At 28.1% G+C, this 23,009-nt stretch overlaps 1 protein-coding gene across 1 annotated transcript; it reads right to left on the reverse strand.

Moving 5' to 3' along the window:
- Positions 1-640: 640 nt before the first annotated feature.
- Positions 641-21,628, reverse strand: LOC142231738 (putative fatty acyl-CoA reductase CG5065). The gene is made up of 8 exons (XM_075302361.1): positions 21,483-21,628; positions 13,022-13,149; positions 12,224-12,624; positions 4,741-4,850; positions 4,285-4,667; positions 3,975-4,165; positions 933-1,079; positions 641-856 (listed from the first exon to the last, which is right to left on the reverse strand). The coding sequence occupies exons 1-8, from the start codon at positions 21,532-21,534 to the stop codon at positions 724-726; spliced, it is 1,545 nt and encodes a 514-aa protein (XP_075158476.1). The 5' UTR covers positions 21,535-21,628; the 3' UTR covers positions 641-723.
- Between the last annotated feature and the right edge of the window lie 1,381 nt (positions 21,629-23,009).

Consider the following 23,009-nt stretch of genomic DNA (forward strand, 5'->3'; position numbering starts at 1 on the left):
ACATCCTGGAAAAAAATAAGCGTTTATCACAAAAAAATATATACTTTTCTTCCAAATACGCTTCCTTACAGCGAAAAGCAAATGAGAAACGAACTTTGTTTGTCTAAAATTTCGTTTGGGAGGAAAGAATTATTTTTTTGCATGTACGTGCAATTTTCAAAAAGATAGGTATACCATATTAATTTCATAAACTCCCCACATAAAAACTCAAGCAATAAAAGTCGATCAAGGGGGAGGCCCCTCCCTGTTCAAATATAACAAAATCGTGTACTCCATATCAATTTCCTCCTCCCACATACTCTGTAAATTTCAAATAAATCGGAGAACTTTTTTACTTTATTTAAAAAACGTAGGACAGAGAGGAGGTCCCCTTCCCAAACTAATTTTGAAAAATAAATTCGCAGACCTAGAGGCCACCCCAAACCTTCCCTGAAAATGTCAAGCTAATTCTGGTAACAATTACAAAATTTTTTCGAAATAATAACATATTTAGTATATAATAAAATAATTTTCGATATAGTATTCAATGCTCGCAACAATTCCCATTTAATCCATTGATCCATCCATTGAGTATCCGTAGTGGTTCCTTGAGATGCCAAATCCGTTGTACTATTGTATATTTATATAAAAATATAAGTAGTAGTTTCTAGTATATTTTATTTAATTATATATAGGCTATTTTATATAACGAATTAATAGTTTTATTTATTTTGAACTACATATTTAAATCGGCAGTGTTGAATTACTGTTGCTCCAATCCGATTTCATATTCCATTGCAACAGAAATGGTAGCACAAAACGGACAAATAGTTTATAGGTAAAATAGACTTTTAGAGCTTTAAACAAATAGATTTTCCTAATAATAACAAAAATTAAAAAAAAAGTATAAATTAAATAATTTGCAACAAAATATCAATGTATGATTTACTCACATCATCATAACATTTCTAGCTCTCGGTATTGTAGACGGATCCTGTTTGAATAAAACTTCACGAACTTTGGGTACCATAGCTTGCATGTAACTCAAACTCACATTGTATTTTTTGCATTCCTCTAAAGCATCTACTTGGAAATCAGTGCTGGAAATTGAAAAAGAATTCATGATAACGATTAATTATTACACTGGAAAAAAAATATATTTATATGATATTAAAGATTATGCAAACTACATTTTAGGTTGCGCAATTTACAAAATATTAAGGACAAATTTCTTTAAAATAGTGAAATTTTAATCAATATAAAGTTTATAATCTTTGGTGCAAACATTTTTATACCCTCCATCATAGGATGGGGGTATATTAACTTTGTCATTCCGTTTGTAACACATCGAAATATTGCTCTAAGACCCCATAAAGTATATATATTCTGGGTCGTGGTGAAATTCTGAGTCGATCTAAGCATGTCCGTCCGTCCGTCCGTCCGTCCGTCCGTCTGTTGAAATCACGCTAACTTCCGAACGAAACAAGCTATCGACTTGAAACTTGGCACAAGTAGTTGTTATTGATGTAGGTCGGATGGTATTGCAAATGGGCCATATCGATCCACTTTTACGTATAGCCCCCATATAAACGGACCCCAAAATTTGGCTTGCGAGGCCTCTAAGAGAAGGAAACTTCATCCGATCCGGCTGAAATTTGGTACATGGTGTTAGTATATGACCTGTAACAACCATGCAAAAATTGGTCCACATTGGACCATAATTATATATAGCCCCCATATAAACCGATCCCCCGATTTGGCTTGCGAGGCCCCTAAAAAAGGCAAATTTCATCCGATCCGGCTGCAATTTGGTACATGGTATCAGTATATAGTCTCTTACAACCATGCAAAAATTGGTGCACATCGGTCCATAATTATATATAGCCCCCATATAAACCGAACCCCCGATTTGGCTTGCGAGTCCTCTAAGAGAAGCAAATTTCATCCGATCCGGCTGAAATTTGGTACATGGTGGTAGTATATGGTCTCGAACAACCATGCAAAAATTGGTCGACATCGGTCCATAATTATATATAGCCCCCATATAAACCGATCCCCCGATTTGGCTTGCGAGGCCTCTAAGAGAAGCAAATTTCATCCGATCCGGCTGAAATTTGGTACATGGTGTTAGTATATGGTCTCTAACAACCATGCAAAAATTGGTCCACATCGGTTCATAATTATATATAGCCCCCATATAAACCGATCACCACATTTGACCTCCGGAACCTCTTGGAAGACCAAAATTCATCTGATTCAGTTGAAATTTGGTACGTGGTGTTAATATATGGCCTCAAACTCCCATGCAAAAATTGGTCGATATCGGTCCATAATTATATATAGGCCCCATATAAACCGATCCCCAGATTTGACCTCCAGAGCCCCTTGAAAGAGCAAAATTCTTCCCATTCGGTTGGAATTTGGTACGTGATGTTAGTATATGGTATCCAACAACCATGCAGGAATTGGTCCCTATCAGTCCATAATTATATATAGCTCCCATATAAACCGATCCCCAGATTTGACCTCCGGTGCCTTTTGGAGAAGCAAAATTCATCCGATCTGCTTGAAATTTGGTACATTGTGCTAGTATATGGTCGTTAACAACCATGCCTAACTAGGTCCATATCGGTCTATAGTTATATATGGCCCTCAGATAAATCGGTCCCCAATCACACAAAAGTTGGTCCATATCAAGTTCATAATTGTATATAGCCCCCATATAAGCGACCCCCATATTTCAATTCTGGCTCTCTACGTACAAAAAGTCCATATCGATTCGTAATTATTTATAGACAACTATACATAACTTTTTTGTCTAATATATACCATGTATGGACTAAATCACAATTTAGAAAACGATGTTAAGAAGTTTTAAGATACCACAACCCAAGTAATTCGATTGTGGATGACAGTCTTTCGTAGAAGTTTCTACGCAATCCATGGTGGTGGGTACATAAGATTCGGCCTGGCCGAACGTGCGGCCGTATATACTTGTTTTTTTTTTTTTTTTTTGCTAAAAAAATATCTTTATTTTGAAGAAGCCGCATCTTTGGCTCGGAATCAATACCAAAATACTTAAGGGAAGGTCAAAATCATTGGATCCATTTGCTTGTTTGGTTCATTTTTGCTTTTTATAAAGATGATTAAAATTTGTAAGAGGAAAATTCCCAAATGTTTTCTCCACAAGGAGTTAGCATAAAGGGCCCAAAATTAAATTATCTATCCCAGCCAAATCTATACTAAAGGCTGTGAAAAAGTTCATTCGCCCGAACTGAAACATGTACAGTCTAGGCGTGTATAGATTTGTATCTGGCGTTTTCTTTTCAATGACTCTAGTAATGAAATTCCTTAATCTAAATTTGTCCATAAAGCTCGATTAATAATTGTGAAATTAGATATAATGCATTTGGACGTTAATTGCCTGTTTCGGTATCAGGCTAAAATGAAAAAAAAAAAAAATGCATATAAGAATTTTGTATACACTCAACCACGATGTCCATAAAGCTCGATTAATAATTGTAAAATTAATTAAAATTTTAATTGGACTAATTAATTTGTATCAGTTCCAACTACAAATTGATTGGATCAATTAATTTTGTGACTGAAACTATAAACTATTCTTTTTTTTAATTTTCTAAAAAAAATTATTTTATAACAAAAATGCTAAATCCATTCTACAAAAATTTAGAATTTTTGAAAATATTTGAGGTCAAATGTTTTAGAAAAGCTTTAGAATGTATTAGAAATCACAAGAAGTTATAAAAACTATTTATTTAGCAAACTATCACAAACTTTTCTAATTCATATTCAAAACGCTGAATTCGGATCACACCTTAACAAGTGATGCAAATTCAGTGCAACGGCTGTTGATATGGTGGACCTCAGTCTTATGAAAAGCTCATATAAAATTCATTGCTTCTGTGCCAATTTTACACGACTTCCGCATCCATCTTCACTACTTTTTTGTCGACATTCTTTGCTGGGTGACTTACCCTTTTAATTCCTTAAGCATTTCGAAATAATGAGTTGTCCCATTACTCTCATAGTTTTTGGTCATGAATGGTCTCATTGCCCATAGATTTACATAGATCTTTCGTTGGACGCTCATCAATTGAGGCTTTTGGCCGAACACTATCAGTAAACCATCAATCAGTAAAGATGGTAATACTTGTGCTACCATTGTCTGAAAATAGAGATAAAATATAAACATATATCACATATTCATATCCGACATGGCATCCCTAATTGTTAATAAACCAAACATATGTCGTAATAAAGACCAATTTACGATTCTCATCTTACCACAAACATGTAAAGCAACGAACTATCCGTACATATTAATCCTGGCTTCAAGAGAGTCTTCTCAAAAGCATATTTTATCCAAAGGTCATTTTGCACTACCAGATCTATCCATTCGGGAAAGGTAATTCTTGAATGTGGATATGAGCATATATGATATATGGGGGTGGTATCAGGTGGGATTTGCTTCCCATATATGTTTGAAGTTCTGACTGTATAATACATCAACGTTTTAATGCATAAATCCTGGGGACACATATCTAATCGTTGACCCTTAGGCATGTAAATACATTTCAAGACCCCAGCACCACTAACAGCAAATAAGCCCATGGCACCCGTTAGTGATGTAGGAAAACCAGGTTCGGGTTCATCAATAGCAAATACAACTAAAATAAAACAAAGAAAGATAACATTTAATATTATATTAAATAAAGGCAAGAGATTTTTATTTCAGTTCACCAATTGAAGGACGAAAAATGGCTACTGGTAATTTGTAGCGATAGTCATTAACCAAAGACTCTGCCAAATTTTTTGTAAACGCGTAAGTGTTGGGGAAATCATTTAATAATCTGCAATGAAAAGAAAATAAATGTATGCAATAATTACTGGGATGGTGCGAAATGTAAAAGGATATAAATACAACGAACCAGATTAGACCCGAAGTGAACCACACTTGAACCTTCCGAAAAAAGGTCTATGATAGTCGGCTTTTGCCGAAATAAATCTGTACAAACATTTCTCTTTTCGGAAGGTTCAAATGTGGCTCACTTTGGGTTTGTTGAACTACCAGAATTTGTTCTGATAATTGGTTGATAGTTTTGCTGCAAGTAGAGGATGCTGATGAGGAATGTGGTAATTCCGAAACGTGCGTCCATCCAACCGTCTCGCAGTTTGCCCAAATAAATTTGACAAACATTATTTCCTCTGTTGGTTAAGCTACTCTTGTAGTTTAGTCAACGCAATGGTTTTTAAGCTGAGACCAAAACAACAAATACGAATGAAATAAAAACCAACAATAACAACAAAAAAAAAGAAAAATTGTATTTCTATAGAATATTTTATCACAATTTTATTTCTATAGAATATCATGTCAAAATTTTACTTCCATGGAAAATTTTTCCAAGATTTTATTTCTATAGAAAATTTTCTCAACATTTTATTTCTATAGAAAATTTTCTCAAAATTTTATCTCTATAGAAAATTTTCTCCAAATTTTATCTGTATAGAAAATTTTCTCAAAATTTTATCTCTATAGAAAATTTTCTCAAAATTTTATCTCTATAGAAAATTTCCTAAAAATTTTATTTCTATAGAAAATTTTGTCAAAATTTTATTTCTATAGAAAATTTTGTCAAAATTTTATTTCTATAGAAAATTTTGTCAAAAAAATGTATAGAAAATTTATTCAAAAATTTTATTTTTTATAGCAAATTTTGTCAAATTTTTATTTCTATAGAAAATGTTGTCAAAATTTTGTTTTTATAGAAAATTTTGCCATAACTTTATTTCAACCGAAAATTTTGATTTCTATAGAAGATTTCCTCAAAATTTTATCACTATAGAAAATTTCCTCAAAAGTTTGTCACTATAGAAAATTTTGTCAAAATTTTATTTCTATAAAAAATTTTCTCAAAATTTTATTTCTATAGAAAATTTTGTCAAAATTTTATTTCTATAGAAAATTTTGTCAAAATTTTAGTTCTATAGAAAATTTTCTCAAAATTTTAGTTCTATAGAAAATTTTCTCAAAATTTTAGTTCTATAGAAAATTTTGTCAAAATTTTAGTTCTATAGAAAATTTTGTCAAAATTTTAGCTATTTACCTCGCTAACACAGTCACGGTTGCCATTCAAGCCAAATATAATCGACCAAATTTTATGAGAAAATTTTGCCAAACAACTACCAAATAGAAAAATCTTATTTCGCATGTATTTAATAGTTTTGTCAAACTTTTATTTCTATAGACAATTTTGTCAAAATTTTAGTTCTACAGCAATTTTTTTCAAAATTTTATTACTCTAGAAAATTTTGTTAAAATTTTATTTCTATAGAAAATTTTATCAAAACTTTATTTTTATCGAAAATTTTATCAAAACTTTATTTTTATCGAAAATTTTGTCAAAACTTTATTTCTATCGAAAATTTTGTCAAAATATTAATTCTATAGAAAATTTTGTCAAAATTTTATTTCTATAGAAAATTTCCTAAAAATTTTATTTCTATAGAAAATTTTGTCAAAATTTTATTTCTATAGAAAATTTTGTCAAAATTTTATTTCTATAGAAAATTTTGTCAAAAAAATGTATAGAAAATTTATTCAAAAATTTTATTTTTTATAGCAAATTTTGTCAAATTTTTATTTCTATAGAAAATGTTGTCAAAATTTTGTTTTTATAGAAAATTTTGCCATAACTTTATTTCAACCGAAAATTTTGATTTCTATAGAAAATTTCCTCAAAATTTTATCACTATAGAAAATTTCCTCAAAAGTTTGTCACTATAGAAAATTTTGTCAAAACTTTATTTCTATAAAAAATTTTCTCAAAATTTTATTTCTATAGAAAATTTTGTCAAAATTTTATTTCTATAGAAAATTTTGTCAAAATTTTAGTTCTATAGAAAATTTTCTCAAAATTTTAGTTCTATAGAAAATTTTGTCAAAATTTTAGTTCTATAGAAAATTTTGTCAAAATTTTAGCTATTTACCTCGCTAACACAGTCACGGTTGCCATTCAAGCCAAATATAATCGACCAAATTTTATGAGAAAATTTTGCCAAACAACTACCAAATAGAAAAATCTTATTTCGCATGTATTTAATAGTTTTGTCAAACTTTTATTTCTATAGACAATTTTGTCAAAATTTTAGTTCTACAGCAATTTTTTTCAAAATTTTATTACTCTAGAAAATTTTGTTAAAATTTTATTTCTATAGAAAATTTTATCAAAACTTTATTTTTATCGAAAATTTTGTCAAAACTTTATTTCTATCGAAAATTTTGTCAAAACTTTATTTCTATCGAAAATTTTGTCAAAATATTAATTCTATAGAAAATTTTGTCAAAATTTTATTTCTATAGAAAATTTCCTAAAAATTTTATTTCTATAGAAAATTTTGTCAAAATTTTATTTCTATAGAAAATTTTGTCAAAATTTTATTTCTATAGAAAATTTTGTCAAAAAAATGTATAGAAAATTTATTCAAAAATTTTATTTTTTATAGCAAATTTTGTCAAATTTTTATTTCTATAGAAAATGTTGTCAAAATTTTGTTTTTATAGAAAATTTTGCCATAACTTTATTTCAACCGAAAATTTTGATTTCTATAGAAAATTTCCTCAAAATTTTATCACTATAGAAAATTTCCTCAAAAGTTTGTCACTATAGAAAATTTTGTCAAAACTTTATTTCTATAAAAAATTTTCTCAAAATTTTATTTCTATAGAAAATTTTGTCAAAATTTTATTTCTATAGAAAATTTTGTCAAAATTTTAGTTCTATAGAAAATTTTCTCAAAATTTTAGTTCTATAGAAAATTTTGTCAAAATTTTAGTTCTATAGAAGATTTTGTCAAAATTTTAGCTATTTACCTCGCTAACACAGTCACGGTTGCCATTCAAGCCAAATATAATCGACCAAATTTTATGAGAAAATTTTGCCAAACAACTACCAAATAGAAAAATCTTATTTCGCATGTATTTAATAGTTTTGTCAAACTTTTATTTCTATAGACAATTTTGTCAAAATTTTAGTTCTACAGCAATTTTTTTCAAAATTTTATTACTCTAGAAAATTTTGTTAAAATTTTATTTCTATAGAAAATTTTATCAAAACTTTATTTTTATCGAAAATTTTGTCAAAACTTTATTTCTATCGAAAATTTTGTCAAAATATTAATTCTATAGAAAATTTTGTCAAAATTTTATTTCTATAGAAAATTTTGTAAAAATTTTATATTTTATAGAAAATTAAAATTTTGAAAAATGTTTCTATAGAAGTAAACTTTTGACAAAATATTCTATAGAAATAAAATTTTGACAAAATGTTCTATGGAAATAAAATTTTTAAAAAAATTGCTATAGAAATAAAATTTTAACAAAAATTTCTAGAGAAATAAAATTTTGACAAAATTTTCTAGAGAAATAAAATTTTGACAAAATTTTCTATAGAATTAAAAATTTGACAAAACTATTAAACACGTGCGAAATAAGATTTTTGGTAGTTAGTTGGTAAAATTTTCTTATAAAATTTGGTCGATTATATTTGGTTTGAATAGTAACCGTGACTTTGTTAGCGAGGTAAATAGCTAAAATGTTGACAAAATTTGCTATAGAACTAAAATTTTGACAAAATTTTCTATGGAAATAAAATTTTGACAAAATTTTCTATAGAAATAAAGTTTTTTTTTTCTATTAAAAAATTTGTCAAAATTTTATTTCTATAGAAAATTTTGTCAAAATTTTATTTCTATAGAAAATTTTGTCAAAAGTTTACTTCTATAGAAAAATTTTTCAAATTTTAGTTCTATTAAAAATTTCTCCAAATTTTATTCCCATAGAAAATTTTATCAAAATTTTATTTCCATAGAAAGTTTGTCAAAATGTATTTCTATTGAAAATTTTAACAAAATTTTATTTCTACAGAAAATTTTGTTCTATAGCAGTTTTCTTCAAAATTTTGTTTCTGTAGAAAATTTTGTCAACATTTTAGTTCTATAGCAAATTTTGTTAAAATTTTTTTTCATAGAAAATTTTGTCACAATTTTATTTCTATAAAAAGTTTTGTCACAATTTTATTTCTATAAAAAATTTTGTTAATTTTTTTTTCTATTAAAAAATGTCGAAATTTTATTTTTACAGAAAATTTTATCAAAATTTTATTTCTATAGAAAATCTTTTCAAAATTTTATTTTTATAGATAATTCTGTCAAAACTGTATTTCTATAGAAAATTTTGCTATTTATACCCTTCACCACTACTGTGGTACAGGGTATAATAAGTTTGTGCATTTGTATGTAACGCCAAGAAGGAGTAATCATAGACCAACCTTTTAGTATACGGATCGGCTTAGAATTAAATTCTGAGTCGATTTAGCGATGTCCGTCTGTCTGTCCGTCTGTCTGTCCGTCTGTCTGTCTGTCTGTTGATGTATTTTTGTGTGCAAAGTACAGCTCGCAGTTTTAGTCCGATTGTCCTAAAATTTGGTATTGGGTCCTGTTTCGGCTCAAAGACGATCCCTATTGATTTTGGAAAAAATCGGTTCAGATTTAGATATAGCTGCCATAGACATTTTTCGCCGATCTGGTCATAATTGGCGTGTATATCAACCGATCTTCCTCAAATTCCGTACATCCGAATATTTTATGGGTCTCGAAAAACTTGCAAAATACCAGCTAAATCGGTTCAGATTTAGATATAGCTGTCATATATAGCTTTCGCCCGATTTACACTCATTTGCCCAAAGAGGCGAATTTTTAACTCCGATTTGGTTGAAATTTTGCACAGGGAGTAGAATTAGCATTGTAACTATGCGTGCCAAATTTAGTTGAAATCGGTTCAGATTTGGATATATCTCCCATATATAGCTTTCGCCCGATTTACACTCATATGACCACAGAGGCCAATTTTTAACTCCGATTTAGTTGAAATTTTGCACAGGGAGTAGAATTAGCATTGAAACTATGCGTGCCAAATTTGGTTGAAATCGGTTCAGATTTGGATATATCTCCCATATATAGCTTTCGCCCGATTTACACTCATATGACCACAGAGACCAATTTTTCGCTCCGATTTAGTTGAAATTTTGCACAGGGAGTAGAATTAGCATTTTAGCTATGCGTGCCAAATTTGGTTGAAATCGGTTCAGATTTAGATATATCTCCCATATATAGCTTTCGCCCGATTTACACTCATATGACCACAGAGGCCAATTTTTAACTCCGATTTAGTTGAAATTTTGCACAGAGAGTAGAATTAGCATTGTTGCTATGCGTGCCAAATTTGGTTGAAATCGGTTCAGATTTAGATATAGCTCCCATATATATGTTTTTCTGATTTCGACAAAAATGGTCAAAATACCAACAATTTCCTTGTAAAATCGCCACTGCTTAGTCGCAAAGTTGTAAAATGACTCTAATTTTCCTAAACTTCTAATACATATATATCGAGCGATAAATCATAAATAAACTTTTGCAAAGTTTCCTTAAAATTGCTTCAGATTTAAACGTTTCCCATATTTTTTTACTAACATTGAGTCTATAGATATTGTAGAAGTCTATCAAATTCTTCCAGATCGAGTAATATTTAAATGTATGTATTTGGGACAAACCTTTATATATAGCCCCAAACACATTTGACGGATATGATATGGTATCGAAAATTTAGATCTACAAAGTGGTGCAGGGTATAATATAGTCGGCCCCGCCCGACTTTAGACTTTCCTTACTGGTTTTCTATTAAAAAATGTCGAAATTTTATTTTTACAGAAAATTTTATCAAAATTTTATTTCTATAGAAAATCTTTTCAAAATTTTATTTTTATAGATAATTCTGTCAAAACTGTATTTCTATAGAAAATTTTGCTATTTTTTTTATAGAAAATTTATTCAAAAATTTTATTTCTATAGCAAATTTTGTCAAAATTTTATTTCTATAGAAAATTTGTCAAAATTTTGTTTCTATAGAAAATGTTCACAATTTTATTTCTATAGATAATTTTGTCAACATTTTATTTCTAAAGAAAATGTTACCAAAATTTTATTTCTATAGAAAATTTTGTTAAAATTTTATTTCTATAGAAAAGTTTGTCAAAATTTTATTTTTATAGCAAATTTTGTCAAAAGTTTATTTCCATAGAAAATTTTGTCAAAATTTTAGTTCTATAGCAAATTTTGTCAAAAGTTTATTTCCACAGAAAATTTTGTCAAAATTGTATCTCTGTAGAAAATTTTGTGAAAATTTTACTTCTATAGAAAATTTTGTGAAAATTTTACTTCTATAGAAAATTTTTTCAGTATTTTATTTCTATGGTAAATTTTGTCAAAATTTTATTTCTATAGAAAATTTGTTAAAATTTTGTTTCTATAGAAAATGTTGTCACAATTTAATTTCTATAGAAAATTTTGTCAAAATTTTATTTCGATAGCAAATTTTGTCAAAATTTTATTTCCAAGAAAATGTTACCAAAATTTTATTTATATAGACAATTTTGTACAAATTTTATTGTTACAGCAAATTTTTTCAAAACTTTATTTCCATAGAAAATTTTGTCAAAATTTTAGTTCTATAGCAAATTTTGTCAAAAGTTTATTTCCACAGAAAATTTTGACAAAATTTTATTTCTATAGAAAATTTTGTGAACATTTTACTTCTATATAAAATTTTGTCAATATTTTATTTCTGTATAAAATTTTGTCAATATTTTATTTCTATAGAAAATTTTGTCAAAGTTGTATTTCTATAGAATTTTTTTTTTTTCAAAATTTAATTGGTGAGGAATATTTGGCAAAATCTACCAAAACATCAAGAATTCTACCAATCTACAAAACAGTTTAAAATCTACAATTTTTGGTAGAATTCTGCCAAATTTCATTGCCACTGCCACACGCACAACGTCAACGCCATCTGGAAAGAAGTTCTTCAGGAATGTCTTGAAGAAGGCGTATCCCGAACATCCGCCCGAATTTCCGCATGGAAGCTTCACAGTTGGCAGATAAGAGGCACGAAATCCCATTGATTAAAAGATCCCGAGTCTCGCTAATGAGATCGACCGAATGTGGCTACCCATAAACTGTGAAAGTAGCACAAGCAATCCGATCTTGGATCGAAACCCCAAACCATGTATCTCGATACATGGTTACAACAACAACAACAACGATATCACTATCACACATATTATTATATTATTTTGCTTTTTTGTTTTGTGTAACTTTCGACTTTACTTACTTGCTCGTTATACAATTCAATTGGTACTCATCTATATCCTTTCTGTTACATAGATCTAAAACGAACCTCCAATCCATTGGTGCTTCATATAATTTAGTATCGATAAAATTTAAATGTGGATTACTAAAGAATGTGGATATATGCATGAATACTTCCAAACGTTTTAATTTCTCGGCAAATTTCAATGTTTCCAAAGTGCCACCAACATTAAGCCGTACAGCGTCTAGCAGAGGTTCATCAAAGCGAACCGTGGCAGCACCATGAAAAACCACCGAAACATTTTCGAGTTGTTTTATGTCGTCCATGGAAATTCCAATCATCGGTAATGATACATCGCCCGAAATTGGAACTACCTTATTTGTAAACTCATTGGGTTTTTCTGCATGTAAGCGGCGGAAGAGCTGAAAATATGGGAGAGTATGAAAAAATATTAAAAATTATATCAACGCATTCGAGTTTCGAGTAGTGAGACAAATCTGATGGTTTATTCTCTCTCAGTAAGTGAGCCTAATAAATACAGTGAGCGTCATTTTTTTTTTTCAAAATACATTGTTATTTTAATCTATATATTTACGATTTCATTAAATTGTTTTTGGTTTACCAGAAGTGTATTTAAATCTCAACTTTAATCAAAAAATCGAAAATAAAAACTAAACGTAGCAAAAACATATTCTAAAGCAAGCAGGGATTGAATCCACGACCCTTTGCAAGGCAAGGCGGGCAAGTTAACCATTGCAAAACAAACAGACCTCAAAAAGAGAAAAATAATCAACTATTTTTAGAAATTGCTTTACTTACCGTAGCTTTTTTAATTTTCTCCAACCGATCTGGTATACTAACGCCTTTTTTGGGTCGTATGAGTAAATAGATTTTACGAACATTGCAGGAACGTAAAAGTTTATCGATTAAAGCTTTGCCAACAACACCTGGAATTTTTATTGATACGTGTTATTTTTATATTTACTTCTTGCTAATAAATATAAATATTTCAATGGCAATTTCACAGTGTATATATCAAGAATCCTTTATATACAGATGAACTTGTCATTGGCGGAAAACAATTGACTTCCTTATGCATTACCAATAAACGACTGAAGAACTATTTCAAATCCTTGTAATACCTCTATTTTTAATTGAAAAATAATGCTTTAGTCTCCAATATCTCTCATATATTTTATGAGTTTCAATGGTTTTTTTTTCGAAATATAGTCCAAAATCAAGATTCTAGCTGTATACCAAATTTTGACAAAATCGGTTCAGATTTAAATGTAACTATGTAAGAGAATTTTAAGGACTTCAGATGATATCGTAAATGTTGGTCTAACATAGAGAATAGTGCAGTATATAATACTGCAGTCCTACTTTAGGTTTTCCTTTATTGTTGTTTCTATACCACATATGTCTATATTAGCACATGCGTTAGCAACATAAATATGTTGAGAAAAATTATTTAAATTTCATTACTCATTTCGCTGGAATATTTTGCTAGAAAAATTAGCTGTAATTTTTTTTCTTGTTTTTGTATAGAAATAAAATATTGACAAAATGTTCTATATAAATAAAATTTTGATAAAATTTTCTATAGAAATAAAATTTTGACAAACTTTTCTATAGAAATAAAATTTTGAGAAAATTTTCTATAGAAATAAAATTTTGATAACATTTTCTATAGAAATAAAATTTTGATAAAATTTTCTATAGAAATAAAATTTTGATAAAATATTCTAAAGAAATAAAATTTTGACAAAATTTTCTATAGAACTAAAATTTTGATTAAATGTTCTATAGATATAAAATTTTGAACAAATTTTCTATAGAACTAAAATTTTGACAAAATCTTCTAATGAAATAAAATTTTAACAAAATTTTCTATAGAAATAAAATTTGGACAAAATTTTCTATAGAAATAAAATGTTGACAAAATTTTCTGTAGAAATAAAATTTTGATAAAATTTTCTATAGAAATAAACGTTTGGTAAAATATCCTATAGAAATAAAATCTTGACAAAATTTTCTATAGAAATAAAATTTTGATAAAATATTCTATAGAAATAAAATTTTGACAACATTTTCTATAGAAATAAAATTTTGACAAAATTTTCTATAGAAATAAAATTTTGATAAAATATTCTATAGAAATAAAATTTTGACAAAATTTTCTATAGAAATACAATTTTGACAAAATTTCCTATAGAAATAAAATTTTGACAAAATTTTCTATAGAAATAAAATTTTGATAAAATTTCTTATAGAAATAAAATTTTGATAAAATTTTCTATAGAAATAAAATTTTGATAAAATATCCTATAGAAATAAAATTTTGACAAAATTTTATATAGAAATAAAATTTTGACAAAATGTTCTATAGAAATAACATTTTGACAAAATTTTCTATAGAAATAACATTTTGACAAAATTTTCTATAGAAATAAAATTTTGACAAAATGTTCTATAGAAATAAAATTTTGACAAAATTTTCTATAGAAATTAAATTTTTTTGTTTGTTATTGTTGGTTTATACTTCACTCGTTATTGTTGTTTTTGATTTCAGCTTAAAACCATGCATTGACTAAACTACAAGTGTAGCTTAACCAACAGAGGAAAAGTATGCTTGTCAAATTTATTTGGGCAAAGCCTTATAGACTGACAAAATTTTGATAAAATTTTCTATAGAAATAAAATTTTGATAAAATATTCTATAGAAATACAATTTTGACAAAATTTTCTATAGAAATAAAATTTTGATAAAATATTCTATAGAAATAAAAATATTCTATAGAAATAAAATTTTGACAAAATTTTCTATAGAAATAAAATTTTGATAAAATATTCTATAGAAATAAAATTTTGACAAAATTTTCTATAGAAATAAAATTTTAATATAATTTTTTATAGAAATAAAATTTTTATAAAATATTCTGTAGAAAAAAAAATGTTCACAACATTTTCTATAGAAATAAATTTATTTGGGCAAAGCCCTATGGACTGACAAAATTTTGATAAAATTTTCTATAGAAATAAAATTTTGACAAAATTTTCTATAGAAATAAAATTTTGACAAAATTTTGAATAGAAAAAAAAATTTGTATAGAAATAAAATTTTGATAAAATTTTCTATAGAAATAAAATTTTGATATAATTTTTTATAGAAATAAAATTTTAATAAAATATTCTATAGAAATAAAATGTTGACAACATTTTCTATAGAAATAAAATTTTGATAAAATATTCTATAGAAATAAAATTTGGACAAAATTTTCTATAGAAATAAAATGTTGACAAAATTTTCTGTAGAAATAAAATTTTGATAAAATTTTCTATAGAAATAAACGTTTGGTAAAATATCCTATAGAAATAAAATTTTGACAAAATTTTCCATAGAAATAAAATTTTGACAAAATGTTCTACAGAAATAAAATTTTGACAAAATTTTCTATAGAAATAAAATTTTCATAAAATTTTCTATAGAAATAAAATTTTGGTAAAATGTTCTATAGACATAAAATTTTGATAGAATATTCTATAGAACTAAAATTTTGACAAAATTTTCTATAGAAATAAAATCTTGACAAAATTTTCTATGGAAATAAAATTTTGACAAAATTTTCTATAGAAATAAAATGTTTACAAAATTTTCTATAGAAATAAATTTTGATAAAATATTCTATAGAAATAAAATTTTGACAACATTTTCTATAGAAATAAAATTTTGACAAAATTTTCTATAGAAATAAAATTTTGATAAAATATTCTATAGAAATAAAATTTTGACAAAATTTTCTATAGAAATACAATTTTGACAAAATTTCCTATAGAAATAAAATTTTTACAAAATTTTCTATAGAAATAAAATTTTGATAAAATTTCTTATAGAAATAAAATTTTGATAAAATTTTCTATAGAAATAAAATTTTGATAAAATATCCTATAGAAATAAAATTTTGACAAAATTTTATATAGAAATAAAATTTTGACAAAATGTTCTATAGAAATAACATTTTGACAAAATTTTCTATAGAAATAAAATTTTGACAAAATGTTCTATAGAAATAAAATTTTGACAAAATTTTCTATAGAAATTAAATTTTTTTGTTTGTTATTGTTGGTTTATACTTCAATCGTTATTGTTGTTTTTGATTTCAGCTTAAAACCATGCATTGACTAAACTACAAGTGTAGCTTAACCAACAGAGGAAAAGTATGCTTGTCAAATTTATTTGGGCAAAGCCTTATAGACTGACAAAATTTTGATAAAATTTTCTATAGAAATAAAATTTTGATAAAATATTCTATAGAAATACAATTTTGACAAAATTTTCTATAGAAATAAAATTTTGATAAAATATTCTATAGAAATAAAAATATTCTATAGAAATAAAATTTTGACAAAATTTTCTATAGAAATAAAATTTTGATAAAATATTCTATAGAAATAAAATTTTGACAAAATTTTCTATAGAAATAAAATTTTAATATAATTTTTTATAGAAATAAAATTTTTATAAAATATTCTATAGAAAAAAAAATGTTAACAACATTTTCTATAGAAATAAATTTATTTGGGCAAAGCCCTATGGACTGACAAAATTTTGATAAAATTTTCTATAGAAATAAAATTTTGACAAAATTTTCTATAGAAATAAAATTTTGACAAAATTTTGAATAGAAAAAAAAATTTGTATAGAAATAAAATTTTGATAAAATTTTCTATAGAAATAAAATTTTGATATAATTTTTTATAGAAATAAAATTTTGATAAAATATTCTATAGAAATAAAATGTTGACAACATTTTCTATAGAAATAAAATTTTGATAAAATATTCTATAGAAATAAAATTTTGACAAAATTTTCTACAGAAATAAAATTTTGACAAAATGTTATATAGAAATAAAATTTTGACAAAATTTTCTATAGAAATAGAATTTTGACAAAATTTTCTATAGAAATAAAATTTTGATAAAATTTTCTATAGAAATAAAATTTTGACAAAGTTTTCTATAAAATTTGGCTTGGTTGGCAACCATGATCACGAACCGATATGGACGAATTTTTGTGTGATTGGGGATCGGCTATATATAACTATAGACCGATATGGACCAATTTTGGTATGGTTATTATTAGCGTAATGTACCAAATTTCAACCGAATCGGATGAATTTTGCTCCTCCACGATGTTCCAGAGGCCAACACCAATTAACAAATTTCAACCGGATCGGGTGAACTTTTCTCCTCTAAGATGCTCCGGAGGTCAAATCTGGTGATCGATTTATATGGGTGTTATATATAATTATGGAACGATATGGACCACTTTTTTGCATGGTTGTGGGAGAAATTGGTTGAAATCCGTTCAGATTTAGATATAGCTCCTCTATATATCTTTCATCCGATTTAAACTCGTATCACCACCGGAAGTCATAATTTCACTGCGACTAACTTGAACTTTTTTCACAGAGAGTACAGGTAACATTTTAGCAATGTGTACCAAATTTTGTCAAAATAGGCTCAAAGTTTGGTAAAGTTCTCCTACTTTATGGTCCTCCAATTTGAGCAAATATGCCCCAAATACCCACAATTTCCTTGTAAAATTGCCTGCAAAAACAAAAGCGTGTAAAAGGATTTCAGATGGTATTGAAAATGTAGATCTACAAAGTGGCGCAGGGTGTAATAGAGTCGGCCCCGCCATACTTTAGACTATTCTTATTTGTTTTTGGTTATTTTTAGATCTGTTCTAAAAAGGGCTTTCAAGGTCTCTTAATATGGAAATTTTAAGACTTTTTTTCATATTTACATCCAACGTTTCGCTGGTGATTTCCAACTTCTTCAGGTATGATTTTTTATTGAAATATGTAGTCTTTTGTCATATTTTTTAAACACGACACCACGACATTAGACAATATTTAAAATAATTTCAAAAGTAATTACAAAACTAAATTAAAATATCACAGATGTTTTTCCTTATGACTACGATCATAGAAGATTGGACGTAAACTTCTTTTTTGTTTTTATCTTGTTATTTTTGGAATATATTTTTGAATAAATACAAAAACACAAAAAATTCTTGTTATTGGACGGGGTTAAAATTTTAATTTTATTATCATTGTTATACCCTTCACCATAGGATGGGGGGTATATTAACTTTGTCATTCCGTTTGTAACACATCGAAATATTGGTCTAAGACCCCATAAAGTATATATATTCTGGGTCGTGGTGAAATTCTGAGTCAATCTAAGCATGTCCGTCTGTTGAAATCACGATAACTTCCGAACGATACAAGCTATCGACTTGAAATTTGGCACAATTAGTTGTTACTTATGTTGGTCGGATGGTATTGCAAATGGGCAATATCGGTCCACTTTTACGTATATATAAACGAACCCCCAGATTTGGCTTGCGGAGCCTCTAAGAGTAGTATATTTTATCCCATCTGGCTGAAATTTGGTACATGGTGTTAGCATATGATCTCTAACAACCATGCAAAAATTGGTCCACATCGGTCCATAATTATATATAGCCCCCATAAAACCCGATCTCCAGATTTGACCTACGGAGCCTCTTAGAGGAGCAAAATTCATCCGATCCGGTTGAAATATGGTACATGGTATTGGTATATTTTCTTTAACAACCATGCAAAAATTGGTCCATATCGGTCCATAATTATATATAGCCCCCATATAAACCGATCCCCAGATTTGACTTCCGGAGCATTTTGCAGGAGCAAAATTCATCCGATCCGGTTGAAATTTGGTACAGGGTGTTGGTATATTTTTTAACAACCATGCAAAAATTGGTCCATATCGGTCTCTAATTATATATAGCCCCCATATAAACCGATCCCCAGATTTGACCTTCGGATCCTCTAAGAGAAGCAAATTTCATTCGATCCGGCTGAAATTTAATACATGCTATTAGTATATCGTCTCTAACAACCATGCAAAAATTGGTCCATATCGGTTCATAATTATATATAGCCCCCATATAAACCGATCCCCAGATTTGACTTCCGGAGCCTTTTGTAGGAGCAAAATTCGTCCGATCCGGTTGAAATTTGGCACATGGTGTTGGTATATGGTCTCTAATAACCATGCAAAAATTGGTCCATATCGGTCCATAATTATATATAGGGGCTATAAAACCGTTCCCCAGATTTGATCTTCCTTCGGAGCCTCTTGGAGGAGCAAAATTCATCCGATCCTGTTGAAATTTGGAACGTGGTGTTAGTATATGGCCGCTAATAACCATGTCAAAATTGATCCATATCGGTCTATAGTTATATATAGCCGATCACCAATCACACAAAAATTGGTCCATATCGGTTCATAATCATGGTGGCCACTCGAGCCAAAAATAATCGACCAAAATTTTTTTTCTATAGAAAATGTTGTCAAAATTTTATTTCGATAGAATATTTTGTCAAAAGTTTATTCCTATAGAAAATTTTGGCAAAATTTTATTTCTATAGAAAATTTTGTCAAAATTTTATTTCTTTAGAAAATTTTTTGCAAAATTTTATTTCTATAGAAAATTTTGTGAAAATTTTATTTCTATAGAAAATTTTGTCAAAATTTTATTTCTATAGAAAATTTTGTCAAACTGAATTATAAACGTATTTAATCGATCTTTTTTGATTTAATATATACCATGTATGGACTTACATACAATTTAGAAGGCGGTGGTAGGAGGTTTTAAGATACCTTGCTATCGGCAAGCGTTACCGCAACATAAGTAATTCGATTGTGGATGGCAGTGTTTAGAAGAAGTTTCTAAGCAATCCATGGTGGAGGGTACATAAGCTTCGGCCTGGCCGAACTTACGGCCGTATATACTTGTTTTAATTTAATTTCTATTCGTTTTTGCATCAGTTAATTATCCAAAATTAAATGTTGCCTTTAAATGGACAAATAACGTATTTTCTCAGACTGGTTCAAAAGCACTTCATTGGAATTGAAAAAAATTGATGAAGGATCCCGGGATGCTCTTTAAAGCTGAGCACAAGTTTCTTTCAACCTCACTCCTTATGTGAGTTTTTGCATCAGTTAATTATCCAAAATTTAAATATTGCCTTTAAATGGACAAATAACGTATTTTCACAGACTGGTTCAAAAGCACTTCATTGGAATTGAAAAAAAAAATGATAAAGGATCCCGGGATGCTCTTTAAAACTGCACCCTCAAAAAAATCGCTTCTGTAACATATACCCCAAACACATTTTGTTTCAAGCACATATATTTTCAGGATTGGTCCAAACAACATATTGTTTGTATTATTCAAACACATTATGTTTCACCTTAGGACATACACTGGTAAAAAATTTATAAAATTTTCTTTGTGTGGATATATTTTTAAGGCGCCAATTGGTTACTTCCATTATTTAACTTGCAGCATATTCTCTAGGTCTCTCTTTCTAAACACATATATGTTTATAGGCTATTTCTAAATTAATATATGTTTGCATCTAAGCATATTATATTTACAAACATTTTATGTCCCAAACATAATATGTTCTAACATATATGTCCTAAACATGTTATGCTAGTTTATGAAATATTGTGTTAAAATTTTAAGTTCCAAAAATATAATTTCTACACCCAAACATATGAAAAACAGTCTTTTTCGTCCATGTGGGCACAAGTTTTTTTTCAATTTCACTCCATATGTGGCTTATTTTGCTAAGGTTTCTTTAAGTTTCCAAGTTCTTAATTTCACAGTGCATTACTTGGAAAATATCTATGGAAAGTTCAATATTCAAACTAATTCATAATTTGACATTTTTAGAAAAGATAAAATTTTTAAAAAAATTATTTCTCAAAACTCTGGATAATATTACAGCAGATAAAATGGGCACAAGTTTCTTTCTATCTCACTCCTTATGTGCCTTTTTTTCTAAGGTTCCTTGAACTTTCCTAGTTTTTAATTTCATAGTCCATTGTTGGGAAAATATCTATACAAAATTTTCAATTTTTAGAAATGACAAAATTATTCAAAAAATTGTTCTCTGGATAATATTATTGCAGATAAACTGAGCACAAGTTTCTTTCAATGGCACCGCTTAAGTGTTTTAACGAAACCATGGGAACAATATATACATACATATTAGAATTTTAATTTTTTCTATTAATATATTTATAAATTTTTATTAATAATTTGCAAAAAATAAACACACACGGCAATTAATATAAACATTTTTCCAACAATTTTTTTTTTGATATTTATAACGATCGTTTGGCATTCTGTTGTGCAATTCATTGAAATTTTACGCACCCGATCCTCCAGTTATAAATATTTCACGATCTTCAAAGTACTTAGGAATCATAGTTTTAACAAATGTTGTTTTGTGGTTTAGCTTAAAACAACGCGATCTGAATAAGCCAGGCGTCAGTTCAATATTAAAGACTTAAAGACTAACTAAAAATATTGTATAGATCGTTTTAGTTTTAATTTCCAAAGTACAAAATTTATCGTTACAATAGAAAAAAATTACAATACTAATTTCAATTTTAATTACAAAGTATATATCACTTTGACCCAAAATAAATTTTGAATTCCATTTCAAGTGTAAAAACTGTTAGAATCAAACAGAATCAAAATTAGGTAAAGTAGTTTTCATTATTTTTTTATACCCACCACCATAAAATGGTGACGGGGGTATAATAAGTTTGTCATTCCGTTTGTAACACATCGAAATATCGATTTCCGACTATATAAAGTATATATATTCTTGATCAGGAAGAAATTCTAAGACGATATAAGCATGTCCGTCTGTCCGTCTGTCTGTCTGTCTGTTTGTCTGTCTGTTGTAATCACGCTACAGCCTTCAATAATGGCGCTATCGTCCCGAAATTTGGCACAGATTAGTTTTTTGTTTGCAGGCAGGTCAAGTTCGAAGATGGGCTATATCGGTCCAAGTTTTGATATAGTCCCCATATAAACCGACCTCCCGATTTGGGGTCTTGGGCCTATAAAAACCGTAGTTTTTATCAGATTTGCCTGAAATTGGAAATCTAGAGGTATTTTAGGACCATCAAAAAGTGTACCGAAAATGGTGCCTATCGGTCCATGTTTTGGTAAAGACCCCATATGGACCGATTTCCCGAATTTGCTTCTTGGGCGTCTAGAAAGTGTATTTTCTATTCGATTTGCCTGAAATTGGAAATCTAGAGGTATTCTAGAACCTCAAAAAGGTGTGCCGAAAATGGTGAGTATCGGTCCATGTTTTGGTATAGCTCCCATATAGACCGATCTCCCGATTTTACTTCTTGGGCTTCTAGAATACGTAGTTTTTATCCAATTTGCCTGAAATTGAAAATCTAGAGGTACTCTAGAACCACAAAAAGGTGTGCCGAAAATGGTGAGTATCGGTCCATGTTTTGGTATAGCTCCCATATAGACCGATCTCCCGATTTTACTTCTTGGGCTTCTAGAATCCGTATTATTTACCCAATTTGCCTGAAATTGGAAATCGAGAGGTATTCTAGAACCACAAAAAGGTGTGCCGAAAATGCTGAGTATCGGTCCATGTTTTGGAATAGCTCCCATATAGACCGATCTCCCGATTTTATTTCTTGGGCTTCTAGAATCCGTAGTGTTTACCCAATTTGCCTGAAATTGAAAATCTAGAGGTATTCTAGGACCATAAAGCCGTGTGTCGAAAATCGTTCGTATCGGTCCATGTTTTGATATAGCCCCCATATAGACCGATCTCCCGATTTTGCTTCTTGGGCGTCTAGAAACTATATTTACCATCCGATTTGCCTGAAATTGGAAATCTAGAGGTATTGTGGGACTATA

Source organism: Haematobia irritans, chromosome 3, assembly GCF_050003625.1.
Source record: "Haematobia irritans isolate KBUSLIRL chromosome 3, ASM5000362v1, whole genome shotgun sequence".
Taxonomy (NCBI): domain Eukaryota; kingdom Metazoa; phylum Arthropoda; class Insecta; order Diptera; family Muscidae; genus Haematobia; species Haematobia irritans.